The 18,611-nt window shown below is 44.0% G+C and overlaps 1 protein-coding gene across 1 annotated transcript in view; it reads right to left on the reverse strand.

Annotated features, from left to right (window-relative positions):
• CDHR2 (cadherin related family member 2) overlaps positions 1–18,611 on the reverse strand; it is a 129,712-nt gene that overhangs the window by 34,000 nt on the left and 77,101 nt on the right. Inside the window, exons 13-14 of the mRNA XM_075860051.1 lie at positions 4,976–5,140; positions 4,140–4,201 (exon numbers count right to left, since the gene is read on the reverse strand). Coding sequence (XP_075716166.1) covers positions 4,140–4,201; positions 4,976–5,140 — 227 coding nt within the window. The remainder of the gene's footprint in view (positions 1–4,139; positions 4,202–4,975; positions 5,141–18,611) is intronic.

The raw sequence follows: 18,611 nt of genomic DNA on the forward strand, positions 1-18,611 counted from the left end.
CCTGGAGGACAGCCAGACCCTCACGTCAGGGAGAAATTGAGGAGGTTCTCTTCTCCTCGTGTCTGCTAATCTTAGGAGACAGTCCCTGCCAGAATGTAGCCATCAGGGCCTCATTGTTCCAAAACAGTTCTCCCGCCAGGGTGTGGAAGTGGATGGCATACTCCCCACGGAGGTGTCTCCTTGGCGTAGGTTCAGCAAGGAGGCGGCTGCAGACGAGGCTCGTCCAGGCTCCTCAAACACCGTGCAAAATGTCCGGAGGAACCCCTGGAAGTCTCAGGTCCCTGGTCCTTGTCTCTCCCAGATAAGATTCGCCCGTGGCAGACATCAGGCGTGGTGTAGCAGGACAGGCGTGGCATATAGCACAGCACGACTTCAGCTCAGCAAGGCACTTAACCAGGATAGCACGGGATACAGGTACAGGAACGGGGAACACTGGGAACTGGGAAACACTAGGAGACCATTTGCTTAGACAAACTTTGGGTACGACAATGCTCAGGCATAGGAGGAAGGGGCTGAGCCCTTCTTATAGTCCAGGGTACTCATGGGCTAATTTTGACATTAATGTCAGGTGAACGCACTGGCCCTTTATGTGGGCACGGGCGGGCGCGCACCCTACGGGACCCGGCCGAGGTAAGCGGAAGTGAGCACTGGCGTCTCCTGAGGAGGAGATTGGGGCCAGCGCTGGCAGACCCATGGCTGCAGCCATCAGGAGGTGAGTGAGCCTGATGGCTCGCGGCCATGGACAAGACACGTGCGCTGCACCAGTTGTCCCTCTTTGCGATACTTGAAAGTTGGGATGTATGTAGGAACATTGCATAGCAACCCACTATAAATAGAGGCCATACGACTGCTATAGGGCCAATGTATAGGAACCTACCATAGAGACTGGTGATGCAACTGCTATAGAGCTGGTGGTGAGATGGGGACCCAGCACTGAAATTCTTCTGCTTCATGACACTGTGATAGCTTTTCCTGCAACCGCCACTAGAGGCAGCTCACTGGATGAGATTTTACATCTCCCATTGAGTTCAATAGCAGTTCACTAGCTTTTTTTTTTTAGCTTACACCGGGGTAAGTATGAATTATATATCGACGGGGCGTGTGCCTTGTAAATTAATCTGTTGTACAGGGCTGAAATCCTGGCACACCACTCGCACTGTATGTCAGTATTAATAGTGATCCCCTTATTTCTTAAAGCCGTTGTGTCAACCCCTATAAAGATCTGTTATGAAATTACTGTTGTCATTACCTCAATTAAAAAGTAGTACATTTTTTTGGAGCCCTAGTGAGGGATGGGATTCATTCTAGGTTTCACCATCGGTTCCTATCATTTCTGTGTACACCTCTGACATGCATATTGCTGTTCCAAAGGGCCATCTGCAGCCTCTCCTGTATTTTCCTGTGCCTTCACATTTGCGTTTGAGGCTCCATTCAGAAATTCAAGCAAAGTACACCACACCGGCAGCTGAAGGACCCCGTTATCAGGTACGAACACACAGGACGGATACGCTCTGTAAAAGTACACAGCGTATCCGTCCTGGAAGCTGTAGGGAATTTAGTTTTTAGGGTGGCATGTTCAATGCGGAAATCCTGCAGGAATGAAAAAAAAATTTACTCTTACCCTGGCTGTAGTCATGGCGATGCATCCCTCTCTACTGAGCATAGCCCGCCCTCTTGGGATGACGCTGTAGTCCATGTGACCGCTGCATTTAGAATAGAGGATCGCGTCCCTAGGACTACGGCAGGGGGTAAGTATAAGCTTTTTTATTAATTTCATATATAAAATAGATTTTTTTTTCACTCACTTGCGATTTTTGCGGCGGAATCGCAGTGTTTCCGCTACAAGTCACTACACATCCTCTTTGTCGCAGGTTTTACCGCCCCATTGAATTCAAAGGGGAAAACCCACAACAGAAGGGCAACAATTCCGCAAGATAAATTGACAGTCTGCGGCTTAAAAAACCGCACCACAGGACAATTTATTTTTTCAGCTGAATTTTTCCGCTGTGTGTGGGTGAGATTTGTTCAAATCTTATCCATTCTGCTGCTACTGTACCACTCTGGTGATTTTACGCAATTACATCCGTTGCGGAAAATCTTCAGTGTTTACGCCTAGTGTGTTCCCATTCTAACAATAGTTTCTGCCAGATGAGATCTGGCCACACCGCCCTATATGGTTCCTGGAAAAGGAAATGTAGTTACCAGAGCTACTGCCTGCATACAGTGATTTCTACAATCAAGATGCTACTTTTAGCCCCTTCACTCACCATGACGTAAGTGCACGTCATGGTGTGGGGGGTGATGTATGGAGCGCACTCACTGGCTAAGCGCGCTCCATACAGTGCAATTGTCAGCTGTATTTTACAGCTGACACCCGGCACTAACTGCCAGGAACAGCGTTCGCGCTGTAACTGGCCATTTAACCCCTCAAATGCTGCAGTTAATCGCGCCCGCAGCTTGTGAGGCGTTATAAAGAGGGGACGGCCCCCTCCGACAATTCATCTGCCCCCCACGATGCGATCATGTTGTGCTGATGGTTTTCATGGCAGCCCAGGGGCCTAATGAAGGACCCAGGACTGTCTTCACTCTGCCTGTGGCAGGGCTTAACAGAAGCCTGTAAAAAGGACAATGCACTGCGATACATTTATTGTATACATTAGATACATTTATTGGTCCCCTAGGGAAGGATGTATCGGAGTACCGGCTCATAGACTTTCTATTGAGTCCTTACACGATACATTTATTTCCGGAAAAAGCCGAACAGTCACGAAGCGGCAGAGGGCTCACACGAGCATTGTTCTAGCGATTGGGGGGGGTCTCAGTGCTCGGACCCCCACCAATCAAAACTTCTGACGTCACTATGATATGTCAGAAGTTTTCTGAAGGCTTAGTTACCCTTTAAGGGGATAATAATTACCATCCGAAATATAACATTAAATGCATCAACAAATTCAATTTGCCGCTCACCCCGGCTGCCGTATACCTACCTCTCCGCGGCTTCTTTCATTACTCCGTGCTGGCCGGACTCTCCATCGTTGCTGCTCCCCTCCTGCACTTCCTAGTGTACGCTGACCCTCCTGCTCTTAAAGAGGCTCTGTCACCAGATTTTGCAACCCCTATCTGCTATTGCAGCAGATAGGCGCTGCAATGTAGATTACAGTAACGTTTTTATTTTTAAAAAACGAGCATTTTCGGCCAAGTTATGACCATTTTTGGATTTATGCAAATGAGGCTTGCAAAAGTACAACTGGGCGTGTTTACAGTAAAAGTACAACTGGGCGTGTATTATGTGCGTACATCGGGGCGTGTTTACTGCTTTTACTAGCTGGGCGTTGTGTATAGAAGTATCATCCACTTCTCTTCAGAACGCCCAGCTTCTGGCAGTGCAGACACAGCCGTGTTCTCGAGAGATCACGCTGTGACGTCACTTCCCCAGGTCCTGCATCGTGTCAGACGAGCGAGGACACATCGGCACCAGAGGCTACAGATGATTCTGCAGCAGCATCGGCGTTTGCAGGTAAATCGATGTAGCTACTTACCTGCAAACGCTGATGCTGCTGCAGAATCAACTGTAGCCTCTGGTGCCGATGTGGCCGACACGATGCAGGACCTGTGAGTGACGTCACAGATCTGCACTGCCAGAAGCTGGGCGTTCTGAAGAGAAGTGGATGATACTTCTCATCAGAGCGCCCAGCTAGTAAAAGTAGTAAACACGCCCCGATGTACGCACATAATACACGCCCAGTTGTACTTTTACTTTTCAACACGCCCAGTTGTACTTTTGCAAGCCTCATTTGCATAAATACAAAAATGGTCATAACTTGGCCAAAAATGCTCGTTTTTTAAAAATAAAAACGTTGCTGTAATCTACATTGCAGCGCCTATCTGCTGCAATAGCAGATAGGGGTTGCAAAATCTGGTGACAGAGCCTCTTTAAAGAGCCAGTACGGACTCATAGACTGTCTACTGAGCCCGTACACCACTCGCTCCACTTTCTGATGAACACCAAACAGAAACAAAGCAGCAAAAGCGATCACACGTGCGCTACTGACACTTTGTTTTAGCATTTAGGGTGACTGATTATTTATTAATTTACAATACTTCCCTTTATATATTCTTGTATATCTTGATACACTTACATGGATTCTGGCAATAAAGAATATGTAATCTTTCCATAATCTCCAGAGTCAGGGTCAGTTGCCTAAAAAATAAAAGCACATAGGTAATCAAATACCCTAGTGTCATGGTAATATACAGCAAGACATTTTCTATTCTAAATATTATTTTTACTTTAAAGGGATATTACTGTTTCTCTGCAAATAAAACGTATTCATTTTGTATCAATTCCTTGCGGTTTTCAAGCTCTCTGGTTGCAGTCGTTGAGTTCAAACTTTCATTGTTGACTTCCAATGGATAAAAATCTATTCTGGTCATGTGATGGAGATGGACACACAGGTGCACAGCTCGTAACAGTTGCAGTACGTGTATCAAAACTCTTTCTTGTAACGAGCCATGCGCCTGTGTGTCTATCACATGACCAGGACACAGTTTTATCTACTGGCAGTAAACAATGAAGAATCCTAAAGAATGACAGCAAGTACAGATCTTGGAACCTGTAGGAATCGATACAGAAAATATAGTAGAAAGCCGAATAACTTTTTATTATACAATAAATAAACTTTCTTTGCTGAAACTGGAAAACTCCTTTAAAACAGTTTCATTGCAAGGAAGACCCCAGACCACCGCTACTTCTAATATATTTTATTCAGAACAAACTTCTTTAATATTTTTTTCAATGAAACAGTGTAAAAATGTTTGGGTTTTAGCTCTTTTTATTCGATTAGTACAAAATGTTTGAGGTTTGAAAGATGTTTGATGTAAAATAACACATATCTATTTAACAATACAACATTAATAAAAATAAATAACTTTCCATTTTACCAATAAATGGAATGTCAGTTTCTAATTTACTTACTGTAATTGTCGCAAGAACTGATCCAATAGAACTGTGTTCATAAATCATAAGTTTATATGTTGCATTAGCAAACTCTGGAGTGTGATCATTTATGTCTATTAGATCAATAGTCACATAGGCAACTGAACAACAGTCGCTTACAAAATCTGTGTCATTGGCCACAACCTATGCATGACAAAGAAAAAAATGACATGAATGAAAAACTTTATCAAGACCAATAACTCTTTACAGAATGTTACTTTAAAGAGAACCTTTCACCTCCCCATGCATGTGCAGCTGAGTTCAGCATGTAATGGGGAGGGCTGCACAAACCCTGGGGCACTTTAAAAAAAAAATCTACCCTCCTCCGTTATTTAGATATCGGTGCCGTTATATTTGGCGCCCGATATTTAAATAACCCCCTGAACAGTTAACGGGGAGCGTACTGGCAAGCGGGCGTATAACTATGGCTGTGACACTGCCACAGCAGGAGAGAGAGTGTGCGATTGCAGTCTTTTCACCCGAACAGGCAAGGGGGCGTGTCAGTGCTACGGACAGAGCTCTGGAGAGGAGAACGCGCATGCGCGCTCTCATCTCTTCAGCTCTTCTGAGAGATCAGTCTTGTACTTTGTCTCCCGAACTGGCAAGGGGGCGTGTCACTTCTACGGACAGTGTAAGAGCTGGGGAGAAACCCAGCTAAGGCCGTTGGAGGTTTTCGTCGGGTTAACCCCTCAGCGGAAAGGCAAACGAAAACCTCAGCTTCCGTTTCCCTCACCATTGAACTCAATGGTGACAGGAAACCTAGCTAAGGCTGGGTTCACACGACCATGTTACGTCCGTAATGGACGGAACGTATTTCGGCCGCAAGTCCCGGACCGAACACACTGCAGGGAGCCGGGCTCCTAGCATCATAGTTATGTACGATGCTAGGAGTCCCTGCCTCGCTGCAGGACAACTGTCCCGTACTGTAATCATGTTTTCAGTACGGGACAGTAGTTCCACGGAGAGGCAGGGACTCCTAGCGTCGTACATAACTATGATGCTAGGAGCCCGGCTCCCTGCAGTGTGTTCGGTCCGGGACTTGTGGCCGAAATACATTCCGTCCATTACGGACGTAACATGGTCGTGTGAACCCAGCCTTATGGTTTCCGTCTGTCACCATTGTGACAGATATAATGCCCCCATAGCTGCCCCCACAGCTGCCCCCACACAGTATAATGCCCCCATAATTGCCCCCACACAGTGTAATGCCCCATAGCTACCCCCACACAGTATAATGCTCCATAGCTGCCCACATACAGTATAATTCCCCCACAGCTGCCCCATACAGTATAATGCTCCAAAGCTGCCCCATACAGTATAATGCCCCCATAGCTGCCCTATACAGTATAATACCCCCATAGCTGCCCTCATGCGGTATAATGCCCCACAGCTGTCATCATACATTATAATGTCCCCTTAGCTGCCTCATGCAGTAGAATGCCCCCAAAGCTGCCCCATACAGTATAACGGGATGACACTTCATCCCATGTGACCACCGCTGCAGCCAATCACTGGCTGCAGCGGTCTTTCGGGATTAAACATGCTAAGTGCTGCAATTTTCTGCAGCAGACAATCCGGGCAAAAAACTGCACCACAGGAATTCCCTGCGGCGCACAGGACGGATACTCTGCGCGCTTTTACGGAGCGTATCCGCCCAGTGTGAACCGCCATACAGTTGAAACCGGGACACACCACTGCTGGGGGACCGTCCCTGGGCTCCAGCATCGCAGTGGGCCTGGGGCCACTGCCCCCTGCCAGCTATGTTACTGGTTCAGAAGGAAAAGTCTTAGGCAAGCCAAACTCGTTGTTTTTGGCGAGGTTTAGACAGACATATTTTTGTTTGCTCTGACGGTATGTTCACACAGCAACGCCAATTACGTCTGAAATTACGGAGTTGTTTTCAGGCGAAAACAGCTCCTAAATTTCAGATGTAATTGCAAGTACTCGCGTTTTTCGCAGCGTCCATTACGGACGTAATTGGAGCTGTTTTTCAATGGAGTCAATGAAAAACGGCTCCAATTAAGTCCCAAGAAGCGACATGCACTTCTTTGAGGCAGCCGTCTGCACAGAACATCGTAAGACCTATTGAATTCAATGGGCAGATGTTTGCCGACGCTTTGGAGCCGCTTTTTTGAGCGTAATTCCAGGCGTAAAACGCCTGAATTACGTCCCTAAATAGGGCGTGTGAACATACCCTTACAAGTTGCAACAATCAAAACAATTTGTCCAATATAAATCTTCTACTTTAGCAAATGCATTCACCACATACCGTACAAAGATGTGTGTTGGATTACCAGGTAAACCGCATGCCAAGTTAATGAAAATTATGGTTATCAGCATAAAAAAAATCAAAAGTCCCAGTGATTAAATAGAACCTTTCACCTCCCCAGACATGTGCAGAATGTAATGGGGAGGGCTGAACAAACCCTGGGGCACTTTACATTTTTTTCCTATCTTCCTTCGTTATTTACATATCGGTGCCGTTATATTTGGCGCCCAATATGTAAATAAGTCCCTGGACTGTCAATGGGGCGTTTCTAACTAACTAAATGGCAAGGGGATGTGATGTCTTCGCTCTGTCCAATCAGCTACGGACAGTGTGAAGGCGGCTTGCGCTGTGTTCTCTCCTGCGAGAACACACACAGACTGGTGGTTCTGCAGCGCTCTCTGTCTGTGGTGCTTAAACCCGCAACAAAGTGGTGTGTGTTGCAATATTTGCAGCGGAATCACTGCGATTCCGCCACACAAATTGCAAGTAAAAAATAATAAAGTAAGGTTATACTTATCCAGAGTTCCCTGCTTCTTCTCCAGTCTGGCCTCCCTGGATAATGTTTCAGGCCATGTGACCGCTGCAGTTAGTGACAGGCTGTGGCGTCAAATGGCCTGCAATGTCATCCAGGGATTCCAGAGCGGACGTCAGAGGAGGGAGGGGGTAAGTATATGCACTAATTTACGCAGCAGAATGTACGCCCGAAATAACGCACCACAGTGTGGTGCGGGTTTTTGGACGGCATTCCCTGCGGTGTTCAGGGCGAATATGCTGCGTAGTTAGACGCAGTGCATCCGCCTTTAACATGCTGTGTGCGTTCGGAACCTTTGGGTTAGGGCTTGTCCACACATAATGGAATTGCTGCAGAAAATTTCTGCAGCAGTTCAGTAGAAACTAGCAGAAATGCCGCTGCTGAAAAACAGCACCATTTCCTGCGTTTTTTTTTTTACTGCAGAAAATGGTGCGGATTTTGCTGCGTGTTTTTCAATGCTAGGAGATGGAGACATCTCCTCTGAAAAACACAGCAATTCAGTCCACTTTCCGCAGCAGGAATTGACATGCTGCAGAATGAGAAATACGCACTGCAGGTCAATTTCTGCTTGGAAATTTTACGCAGCATATCGATGAGATTTGTTAAATCTCACCCACTATGCTTCTACTGTATTCCGCTGCATAATTTCCGTCCGCAATTACGGAAAATACGCAACAATTCCGTTACGTGTGGACAAGCCCTTAAACATTTGTTATAGCAAAGTATATGTGCACCTGCACATTTCCATCGGTTTTTACTGTGTTTCCGCTGCATAAACGCTGTGAAAACCACAACAAAACAAATCTATTGCGGAATTTATGCTACCCATTGAAGTCTATGGGCCAAACACGCAACATCTGTGCACAAAACCCGCAGCATAAATTGACATGCTGCGGAATCAAACACTTTCCGCATGACTTTTCTGCATTTTTTTCCCCCGCAGTGTGGGCATGAGACTTTCTAAAATCTCATTCACTTTGCTGCTACTGTAAATGCTGCAAAATTTCCATATAGAATTCCGTTGCAAAAATTTTGCATCGTTTACGCTACGTGGGAACCCAGTTTTAGAAAACATTGTTAAGTTACTGCAAAAAAGCTTGCATAGGAACTTTTAGGCTGGGTTCCCACAGTGCAATTTGCTCCAGATTTTGCATACAGTTTTTTTTAGCCAAAAACAGAAGAAATATATAAAGAAAGGCCTTATCCTGGATCCAATTCTGGTTTTGGCTAAAAAAAAAACACGAATTCAAAATCTGCATCAAATCTGCACTGCGGGAACCCAATAGGGTTGCCAACCGTCCGTAAATTTACGGACAGTCCACAAGAACGGGTGTTTTCTTTCTGCCGTCCGTAGCAGGAAAAAATCACCGTCCGGGATTTTTATTTTTTCTCCTGGAACTTTACACTGCGCATGCGCCAAAGTGTACATGCTCAGTGCAAAGATAGAGTAGGCCGCAGCCAGGCATATTTTCAGATTCCACGGAATCTGAAAATATGCAGACCACTGCAAAGTGAGGTCAGTGCCAGGAGTGATCAATCCAGTCACCTGACCTGTCACCTGACCTCACGTCAGCGACATGAGGTCAGGTGACTCAGATCAGGTGACTGGACTGGTCCACTCTCGGGCCATCACCGACCCTAGTCAGAAGGAACTCAACCGCTGCCTGCGGCGTATGACCTCCTCGGCTCCTCCGGTGAGTCACGTAATGCAGAGCGGAAAGTGGTACCGGTAGGCTGCCGTTCTCCGCTCTGTTTACAGTGTGGCGCTAAGTACAAGGGGGGGAGTGTGGCACTATTTACAAAGGGGGGAGTGTGGCACTATTTACAAGGGGGAAGTGTGACGCTATTTACAAGGGGGAAGTGTGGCGCTATCTACAGGGGGGCAGCAGGCTGTGTGTGGCACTATCTACAAGGGCGGCTGTGTGGCATTATCTACAAGGGGGCTGTGTGGCACTATCTACAAGGGGGGCTGTATGGCCCTTTCTACAAGGAGGCTGTGTAGCGCTATTTACAAGGGGGGGCTGTGTGTGGATATTTACAAGGAGTGGCTATGTGCCGCTATTTACAAGGGGCTGTGTTGCGCTATATACAAGGGGGCTGTGTGCCGCTATTTACAAGGCAGGCTGTGTGCCATTATTTACAAGGTGGTTTGTGTGGCGCTATTTACAAGGGGGGGGGGGGGGGGGCGGTGTGCCGCTATTTACAAGGGGCTGTGTGGCAATATATACAAGGGGGTCTGTGTGCTGCTATATACAAGGGGGGCTGTGTGGTGCTATATACAAGGGGGAGCTGTGTGGCGCTATCTACAAAGGGGGCTGTGTGGCGCTATTTACAAGGGGGGCCGTGTGGCGCTAGCTACAAGGGGGGCAGTGTGGCACTATATTCAGGGGGGCTGTGTGGTGCTATCTACAAGGGGGGCTGTGTGGCGCTATCTACAAGGGGGGCTGTGTGGTGCTATCTACAAGGGGGGCTGTGTGGTGCTATCTACAAGGGGGGCTGTGTGGCACTAACTACAAGGGGGATGTGTGAAGCTTTCTACAAGGGGGGCTGTGTGGCGCTATTTACAACGGGGAGGTGTGTGTGGTGCTATCTACAGGGGGCACGGTTACGTAGGGACACTTTTATTGTGTTGAGCAGTGAGGGATCATTATTACTGTCTGGGGCACTGTGGATTACGAGTTTAGAGGATGGGGTATAGGTGGGGAGGATGCTTGAAAAGCGAGAAACCAACATGTCTGTGTGTCAAATTCTGCAGAGACGAGTCGTGGCTGGAATAAGTCGTCACAGCAGTCTGGGCCGGATGGAGAAAAAAAGGGAAACTGAGCGACTAATCAGAGAAAACATCACCTAAGTTACCGTGGGAAAGCTACAAGCGTGGCTGTGATTGGTGAGTCACTCCTAGCACACTGCACAGTGCACATTCAATGATTTTGTAATGTATCTGTAAAAATGTTGGTATGTTCGTGATTTTTAGCTCAGTTGTCCAGAAATGTATGAAGTGGAGGTTGGCAACCCTGGAACCCAACCTTAGGCTTAATGCACATGTTGCATATTACGTGCAGTTTTGTTGCGCGTATCAATGTGCAGCAAAACCGCAGAGTTATACAGTACCAGCAAAGACTAAGAAGTTCCAGGTAATCCCGTGTCCATGCTGCGGTATTTTTCGGGGGTGTAAATTAAACTGTGGTGCGTATTATCGAAACCACAGCATGTCAATTTATCTCGCAATTCCGCTTGCGAATTCTATCCCTGTAGTTCTAAATAAATATGCAGCAAAACCTGTAGCATGAAAATGCAGCTATTTATGCAGCAAAACGTAAAAACTGCACCAAAAAAACCTTCTGGTGAGTTTTTACCTGCAAAATTCCTGCAGTTTCCTGCGGTTTTGCTGCATATTTTCTGCAGCAAAATATGCAACGTATTAGGCTAAATGCATACGTTGGGCATAAAAACCGTAGGTAAACGCAGGTACCCCCGAGGGTAAAATCCCCCTTAAGGGGATACTGCAGATTTTCCGCAACGGAATAAGTTGTGGCAAATCCGCAGTAAATACAGTAACAGCAAAATGGATGAGATAAAACAAATCTCATTCACAAGCTGCATAAATACTGAGCGAAAAAAATACTGAGAAATTGACCAGCGGTGCAGAATTTTATTCCGCTGCATGTCAATTGTATTTGAGTAAATGCTGCTTATTTGATGTGGGTTTTCCCCATTGAATTCAATGAGGAGGTAAAACAAATAGCAGTTGTTGCATTTTTTGGCAATGGGTTTGCAGCGATTCTGTCACAAAAAAACGCAAACTCAGAAAAATAAAATCTTATACTCACCCAGGAGTCTGTGTTCCTCCCTCCAGCGCGGCCCCCTGGGATGAAACTTCATCACAGGGCCTACTGTGGCCTATGCCTGCTTGCAAGTGCTGCAGTTTTCTGCAGCGGACATTTCGGACGAAAAACTGTACCACCGTTTGATGCAATTTTCGACCTGGAATTCCCTGCGGCTAACAGGGCAGTTATGTTGCGTGCTATTATGCAGCGTGTCCGCCCCGTGTGAACTCAGCCTAATAGTGTGGTTTTTCTATGCATTTTTATGTGCGTTTTTTTTTTCATTTTGATTCGGAGATCGGTGCATTTTTATGCTGTGGATTTTGGTGAGTTTTTTTAAAAACTAGTCAGATACAATTCGCAAGCAAAAAACGCTAGACAAATTGACATGCTGCAGATTTTAAGATATACACCCAGGTCAATTTACGTGGAGAAAAAAAAACAACGTGTAGATGAGATTTCTTGAGATCTCATTTACTTTGCTGGTGCTGTATTACGCTGCGGATTTGCTGCACGAAAATTGGTGCTCCAAATCCGCACGTAATACACATCATGTGCATTTGGCCTTAGTTCACTCAGGTCGGATATGATGCAAAAAAAAGCTTAGAACCTGCAGGAAATTCCGGCCAAAAGTCTGTACGAAATTGTGGTGCAGATTTTCATCCGGAATCGCTGCTGCGGAAAGCAGAGAGGAAAAAAAACTCAATATTAACCTGCCCTGGCATTGCCATAGTGGCGTGTCACTGCTCCCTGCCTCTGTTCTGCGATGACGCTGCAGCCCATGTGACCACTACAGCCGGTAATTGGCTCCAGCAGTGACATGGGATGAAAAGTCAACCCAGGAGGCCAGCTGAATGGAGAACAACCGGGGGAACAAGAAGCCATCACTACGACAACGCCATGGAAGTAAGTATAGAGTTTTAAATTAATTTTAAACAAGAAAGTAATTTTTGCAGTGTAATCGCAGTTTTTGCACTGCTCAAATAAACTCAACGGGGAAAAACCTCAACAAATGTGAAACGATTAAAAATCTGTACCGCAGGTCAATTTAAGAACGGATTCTCGGCTAATTTTTTTCTGCAGCATGTGGATGAGATTTGTTCAAATCTCATCCACTTTGCTGCCACTGTGATATGCTGCAGATTTTCTGCAATGAAATTAATTGCAGAAAATCTGCAGCTAATCAGTCTCAACGGCACATACCATTAGGCCGGGTTCCCATGGGTCGGATACGCTGCATTAAAACTGCACAGTGTAACCAACCTGGAAATGTCATGGTGCGGTTATTTGGGCAGAATTTCCGCTGCGGAAAGCAGTTCTGGAAAAAATACAACATTTATTCTTACCTCCTCCTTCTCTTCTGTGCATAGTCCGGCCTCCTAAAATGAAAGCGCAGGCCATGTGACCGCTGCAGCCTGTGATTGCCTGCAGCGGTCACATTGGATGAAACATCATCTCAGGAGGCCGGACTGCAGGAAGAAGCAGGGAGTTCTAAGTAAGTATGAATTATTTTTTTTTCTGAGTTGCGAATTTTGCGGCAGAATCACTGCGATTCCACCGCAAAAGTCATAACACTTGGCTTTCCGTTGCGGGTCTTGCATTCCCACTGAATGCAATGGGGAAAACGCACAAAAGAAAAGAGACGAAAACGCAGCAAAAATTGACATGCCGCGGATCAATTTATTAACGTTTACGCTGCGTTTTTTTTGTGCAGCGTGGGCATGAGATTTTCTAAATCTAATCCACTTTAGTGCTTCTGTAAATGCTGCAGAATTTCCACAGCGTTTACGTTACGTGAGAACCCGGACTGAGGCTGGATTCACAGCGGATTTGACGCAGCATACGCAAATTTGAATGCGAATTTGTCTCTTTGCATTGCATCCAACCTAATTGTGGCAGTATTATTAACCCCTTCAGGACTAAGCCTATTTTGGCCTTCAAATCTGACATGTGTTATTTTATGTGGTAATAACTTCGTAATGCTTTTACTTATCCAAGCAATTCTGAGATTGTTTTCTCGTGACATGTTGTACTTTATGTTAGTGAAAAAATTTGGTCGATAATTTTGGTATTTATTTCTGAAAACCACCAAAATTTAGAAAAAATTAGCAAAAAATTTCATTTTTCTAAATTTAAATGTATCTTATCTGCTTGTAAAACAGATAGTAATACCACACAAAATAGTTACTAGTTAACATTTCCCATATGTCTACTTTATGTTGGCATCATTTTTTGAACGTCCTATTATTTTTCTAGGACGTTACAAGGCTTAGAACTTTAGGAGCAATTTCTCATATTTTAAAGAAAATTTCAAAAGGCCATTTTTTCAGGGACCAGTTCAGTTCTGAAGTGGCTTTGAGGGCCTTGTATATTATAAAATCCCCAGCATTCACAAAGTGTTTTAACCCTTTAGGCGTTTCACAGGAATTAAAGCAAATTAGAGGTGAATTTTACACATTTTATTTTTTTTACCGAAATTCATTTCTAATAAAAAAAATAATTTGTAACACAGAAGGTTTTACCCGAGAAATGAAACTCAAAATTGTATTGCCCAGATTCTGCAGTTTTTAGAAATATCCCACATGTGGCCCTAGTGTGGTAATGGACTGAAACACAGGCCTCAGAAGCAAAGGATCACCTAGTGGACTTCTTTTTTTAGAATATATTTTAGGCCCCTTGTCAGTTTTGAAGAGGTCTTGTGGTGCCAAAACAGTGGAAAGACCCCAAAAGTTACCCCATTTCGAAAACTACACCCCTCAAGGAATTTATCTAGGGGTATAGTGAGCATTTTGACAACACAGGTTTTTCACTAAATATATTGAAATTAGTCTGTAAAAATGAAAATCTACTGTTTTTCTGAAAAAACATAGAAATTTTTAATATTTAAAAGGAATAACGAAAAAAATGCACCCCAACATTTGTAAATCAATGTCTCCCGATTACGGCAATACCCCATATGTGGTAATAAACTGCTGATTGGACCCACAGCAGGGCTCAGAAGAGAAGTAGCACCATTTGGATTTTGGAGCACAGATTTTGCTGGAATGGTTTTCGGTGCCATGTCGCGTTTACAACACCCAGAAGGGACCAAAACAGTGGAAACACCCCAAAAGTTAACCAATTTTGGAAACTACACCTCTCAAGGAATTTGTCTAGGGGTTTTGGTTAGCATTTTGACCACACAGGTTTTTTGCAGAATTTAGGGGAATTAGGCCGTGAAAATGAAAATCAACTTTTTTTCTGAAAAATCATAGAAATTTTTACAAGGAATATGGAAAAAAATAACCACAACATTTGTAAATCAATGTCTCCCGATTACGGCAATACCCCATATGTGGTAATAAACTGCTGATTGGACCCACAGCAGGGCTCAGAAGAGAAGTAGAACCATTTGGATTTTGGAGCACAGATTTTGCTGGAATGGTTTTCGGTGCCATGTCGCGTTTACAACACCCAGAAGGGACCAAAACAGTGGAAACACCCCAAAAGTTAACCAATTTTGGAAACTACACCTCTCAAGGAATTTGTCTAGGGGTTAGTTAGCATTTTGACCACACAGGTTTTTTGCAGAATTTAGGGGAATTAGGCCGTGAAAATGGAAATCGACTTTTTTTCTGAAAAATCATAGAAATTTTTTATTTTTACAAGGAATATGGAAAAAATTAACTACAACATTTGTAAAGCAATGTCTCCCGATTACGGAAATACCCCATATGTGGTAATAAACTGCTGATTGGACCCATGGCAGCGCTCAGAAGGGAAGGAGCGCCATTTGGATTTTGGAGCACAGATTTTGCTGGATTGGTTTTCGGTGCCATGTCGCGTTTGCAACGCCCTGGAGGGACCAAAACAGTGGAAACCACCCAAAAGTTACCCCATTTTGGTAACACCCCTCAATAAATTTTTCTAGGGGTATAAAGAGCATTTAGACCCCACGGGTCTTTTGCAGAATGTATTTGAATTAGGCCGCGAAAATGAATATCACAATTTTTTCCACTAAAATGTTGCATTTTCTAATTTTCACAAGGGATAAAGGAGAAAAAAACAACCAATTTTTGTAAAGCAATTTCTCCCGAGTACGGAAATACCCCACATGTGGTCATACATTTTTTTCATTAGAAATTAATTAACCCTTTCAGGACTGATCTATTTTTTTGCTTTCTTATTTTCGTTTTTCACTCCCCACGTTCTTAGAGCCATAACTTTTTTCTTTTTTCGTCAATAGAGTGATGTGAGGGCTTATTTATTGCGGGAGGAGTTGTAGTTTCTATTGACACCATTTAAAGTGCCATAAAATGCACTGGGAAACGGGAAAAAAAATTATTTGCGGGCTGATATAGGAAAAAAAATCTGATTCCATTTTTTGGGGTTTTCGTTTTTACAGCTTTTGCCGTGCGGTAAAAACGAAAACTTTACTTTATTCTGCGGCTCAATATAATTACGTTGATACCAAATTTATATAGTTTTTTATATATATTTTACTACTTTTACAATGAAAAATCTATTTGTTAAAATAAAAATTCTTTTATTTCACCACATTCTGAGAGCCGTAACTTTTTTATTTTTCGGTTGATTTTTGCAGGACGAGCTGTAGTTTTTATTGGTACCATTTTTTGGTACATAAAAAGTGATAAATAAACAGCGATTTTGGCGGTTTAAATTATTTAAGTTTTTTACCGTGTTCACCGTGTGAGTTAAATAATGGTATATTGTAATAGTTCGGCCTTTTACGGACGTAGCGATACCAATTTTGTTTATTTTTTACATTACTTTAAAATGGGAAAAGTTGTTTTTTTTAACTGTAAACGTTTTTCTTTCTCACTGCTAATAACTTTAATTCTTCTACACATTTTATTAGTCCTCTTAGGGGACTTGAACCAGCGATCATTCCATCGCTGGTACAATATGCTGCAATACTAATGTATTGCAGTATATTGTTATTTTTACAGGCTTCTGTAACTGCACGATCGCTGTTCCTGTCCGTTAGTCCCGGGTGTCAGCTGTAATACACAGCTGACACCCACAGCGTATGGAGCGGGCTCAGCACGTGAGCCCGCTCCATACATCAACCCCCGCACAAAGACGTGCTATTAAGTCATAGTGCGCAAAGGGGTTAATGCACAGCGGATGGTGTGAATATTGCCATTTTCCACTGGTATGCCATTTTAGTGCATAATATGTTGTGCCCAGTTTGTGCCACTGAAGACAGATACCTCATAAAACGTTAAGCGGGTTCTCCCGGGTATGGCGATGCCATATATGTGTGCGCAAACTGCTGTTTGGGCACGCTGCAGGGCTCAGAAGGGAGAGAGCGCTATTTTGCTTTTGGAGCGCAGATTTTGCTTGGTAGTAGTTTGGGGTTTTACTGGTATTTCAGTTTATAATGTGGGGACACATGTAGGCTGGGCAGAGTACATCAGGGCATAATAAGAGGGTATAATAACGCTGTAAATAAATAATAATTCATAGATATGTGGCCAGTGTCGCACTGATACATGGCGCCCAATCTTATCCGCTTTTGGAACACTCTGCACATTTTGCATCGTCATATTCTGAGAGCCAGAACTTTTTTATTTTTTAACCACCGGAGCTGTGTGAGGGCTTATTTGTTGCGGGACAATCTGTAGTTTTCATTGCTACCATTTTGGGGTACATGCGATTTTTTGATCAATTTTTATTAAATTTCTTTGCAAGCCGGGTGACCAAAAACAAGCAATTCTGAAAACTTTTTTTTAGTTCACTTTTTGCGGCGTTCACCGTGTGCTATAAATGACAGTTTTACTTTATTCTGCGGGATGATATGATTACGGTGATACCAGATGTATATAGTTTTTTATGTTTTGCAGCATTTGCGCAATAAAATCACTTTTTTATAAAATAATTTATTTTCTGTGTCACCATATTCTGAGAGCCATAACTTTGAAACTGTGTAAGGGCTTGTTTTTTGCGGGACGGGTTGTAGTTTTTATTGGTACTATTTTCGGGTACATGCAATTTTTCGATCACTTTTTATTCTCTATTTTGGGAGGGATGGTGACCAAAAAATAACTCTGGTGTAGTTTTTTATTGATTTTTTTTTTTTGGGGGTGTTCATCGTGCGGGAAAAATAACATTATAGTTTTATCGTTTGGGTCGTTATGAACGCGGTGATACCAAATATGTGCACTTTTTTTTAACGTGTTCAAGTCTTATTATAGGAAAAAAAGCATTTTTTTGTTTATATAACTTATAAGTTTTATATTTACACTTATTTTAAAACATTTTTATTACTTTTTTTTACTTTTTTGACTTGTCCAACTAGGGGACATTTAGACTTGCAGCTTTGATCGCTGCTAATGTAGATTACACTACCTACGTAGTGTAATGCATCCCAACTGTCATTGTGACGTGACAGTCACACTGACAGGAAGCCTCGGAGGACTGGCAACCGATTGCCACAACAAGCATCGGCATCCCCCACAATCACTTTGTGGGGGCTGCCGATGTGCTTCAAAACCCTTAAACGCGGCGATCGCAATCGGTCGCCGCATTTATGGGGTTAATTGCCTAAATCAGCGGCGATGGGCCGCTGACCGGCAAGACTGGAGTATTAGCTGTCGGGGACAGCTGACCCCCCTGTTCCCGGACACTGTCCGTTAGGACAGTGTGTGCCGGGATCCGCTCCGCAACTGTACGTCCTGGTGCGGGAAGCAAGCCCTCTGCAAGACGTACAGTTGCAGCGCAGCGCGTGAAGAGGTTAATGTTGCAGCTATATTGACCCCCTGTTTTGACCCCCCCAAATTACTGTTGTATAATTACAAACAGTCCTTAGAGCTGATTTTCACGTCCGGGTGCTGTCCGAGTACAGAACGTACAGCACCCGGAGTGAAAACTGACACGTTATAGGTAAAGGACTAATTCAGACGTCAGATTTTTTCACTGACTATCCGTTAGTCCTCAAAAAATCACAGCATGCTCTATTTTTGTCCATTTTTCAAGCGAAATGGTCCA

This window comes from Rhinoderma darwinii, chromosome 3, assembly GCF_050947455.1.
Source record: "Rhinoderma darwinii isolate aRhiDar2 chromosome 3, aRhiDar2.hap1, whole genome shotgun sequence".
Lineage (NCBI taxonomy): Eukaryota > Metazoa > Chordata > Amphibia > Anura > Rhinodermatidae > Rhinoderma > Rhinoderma darwinii.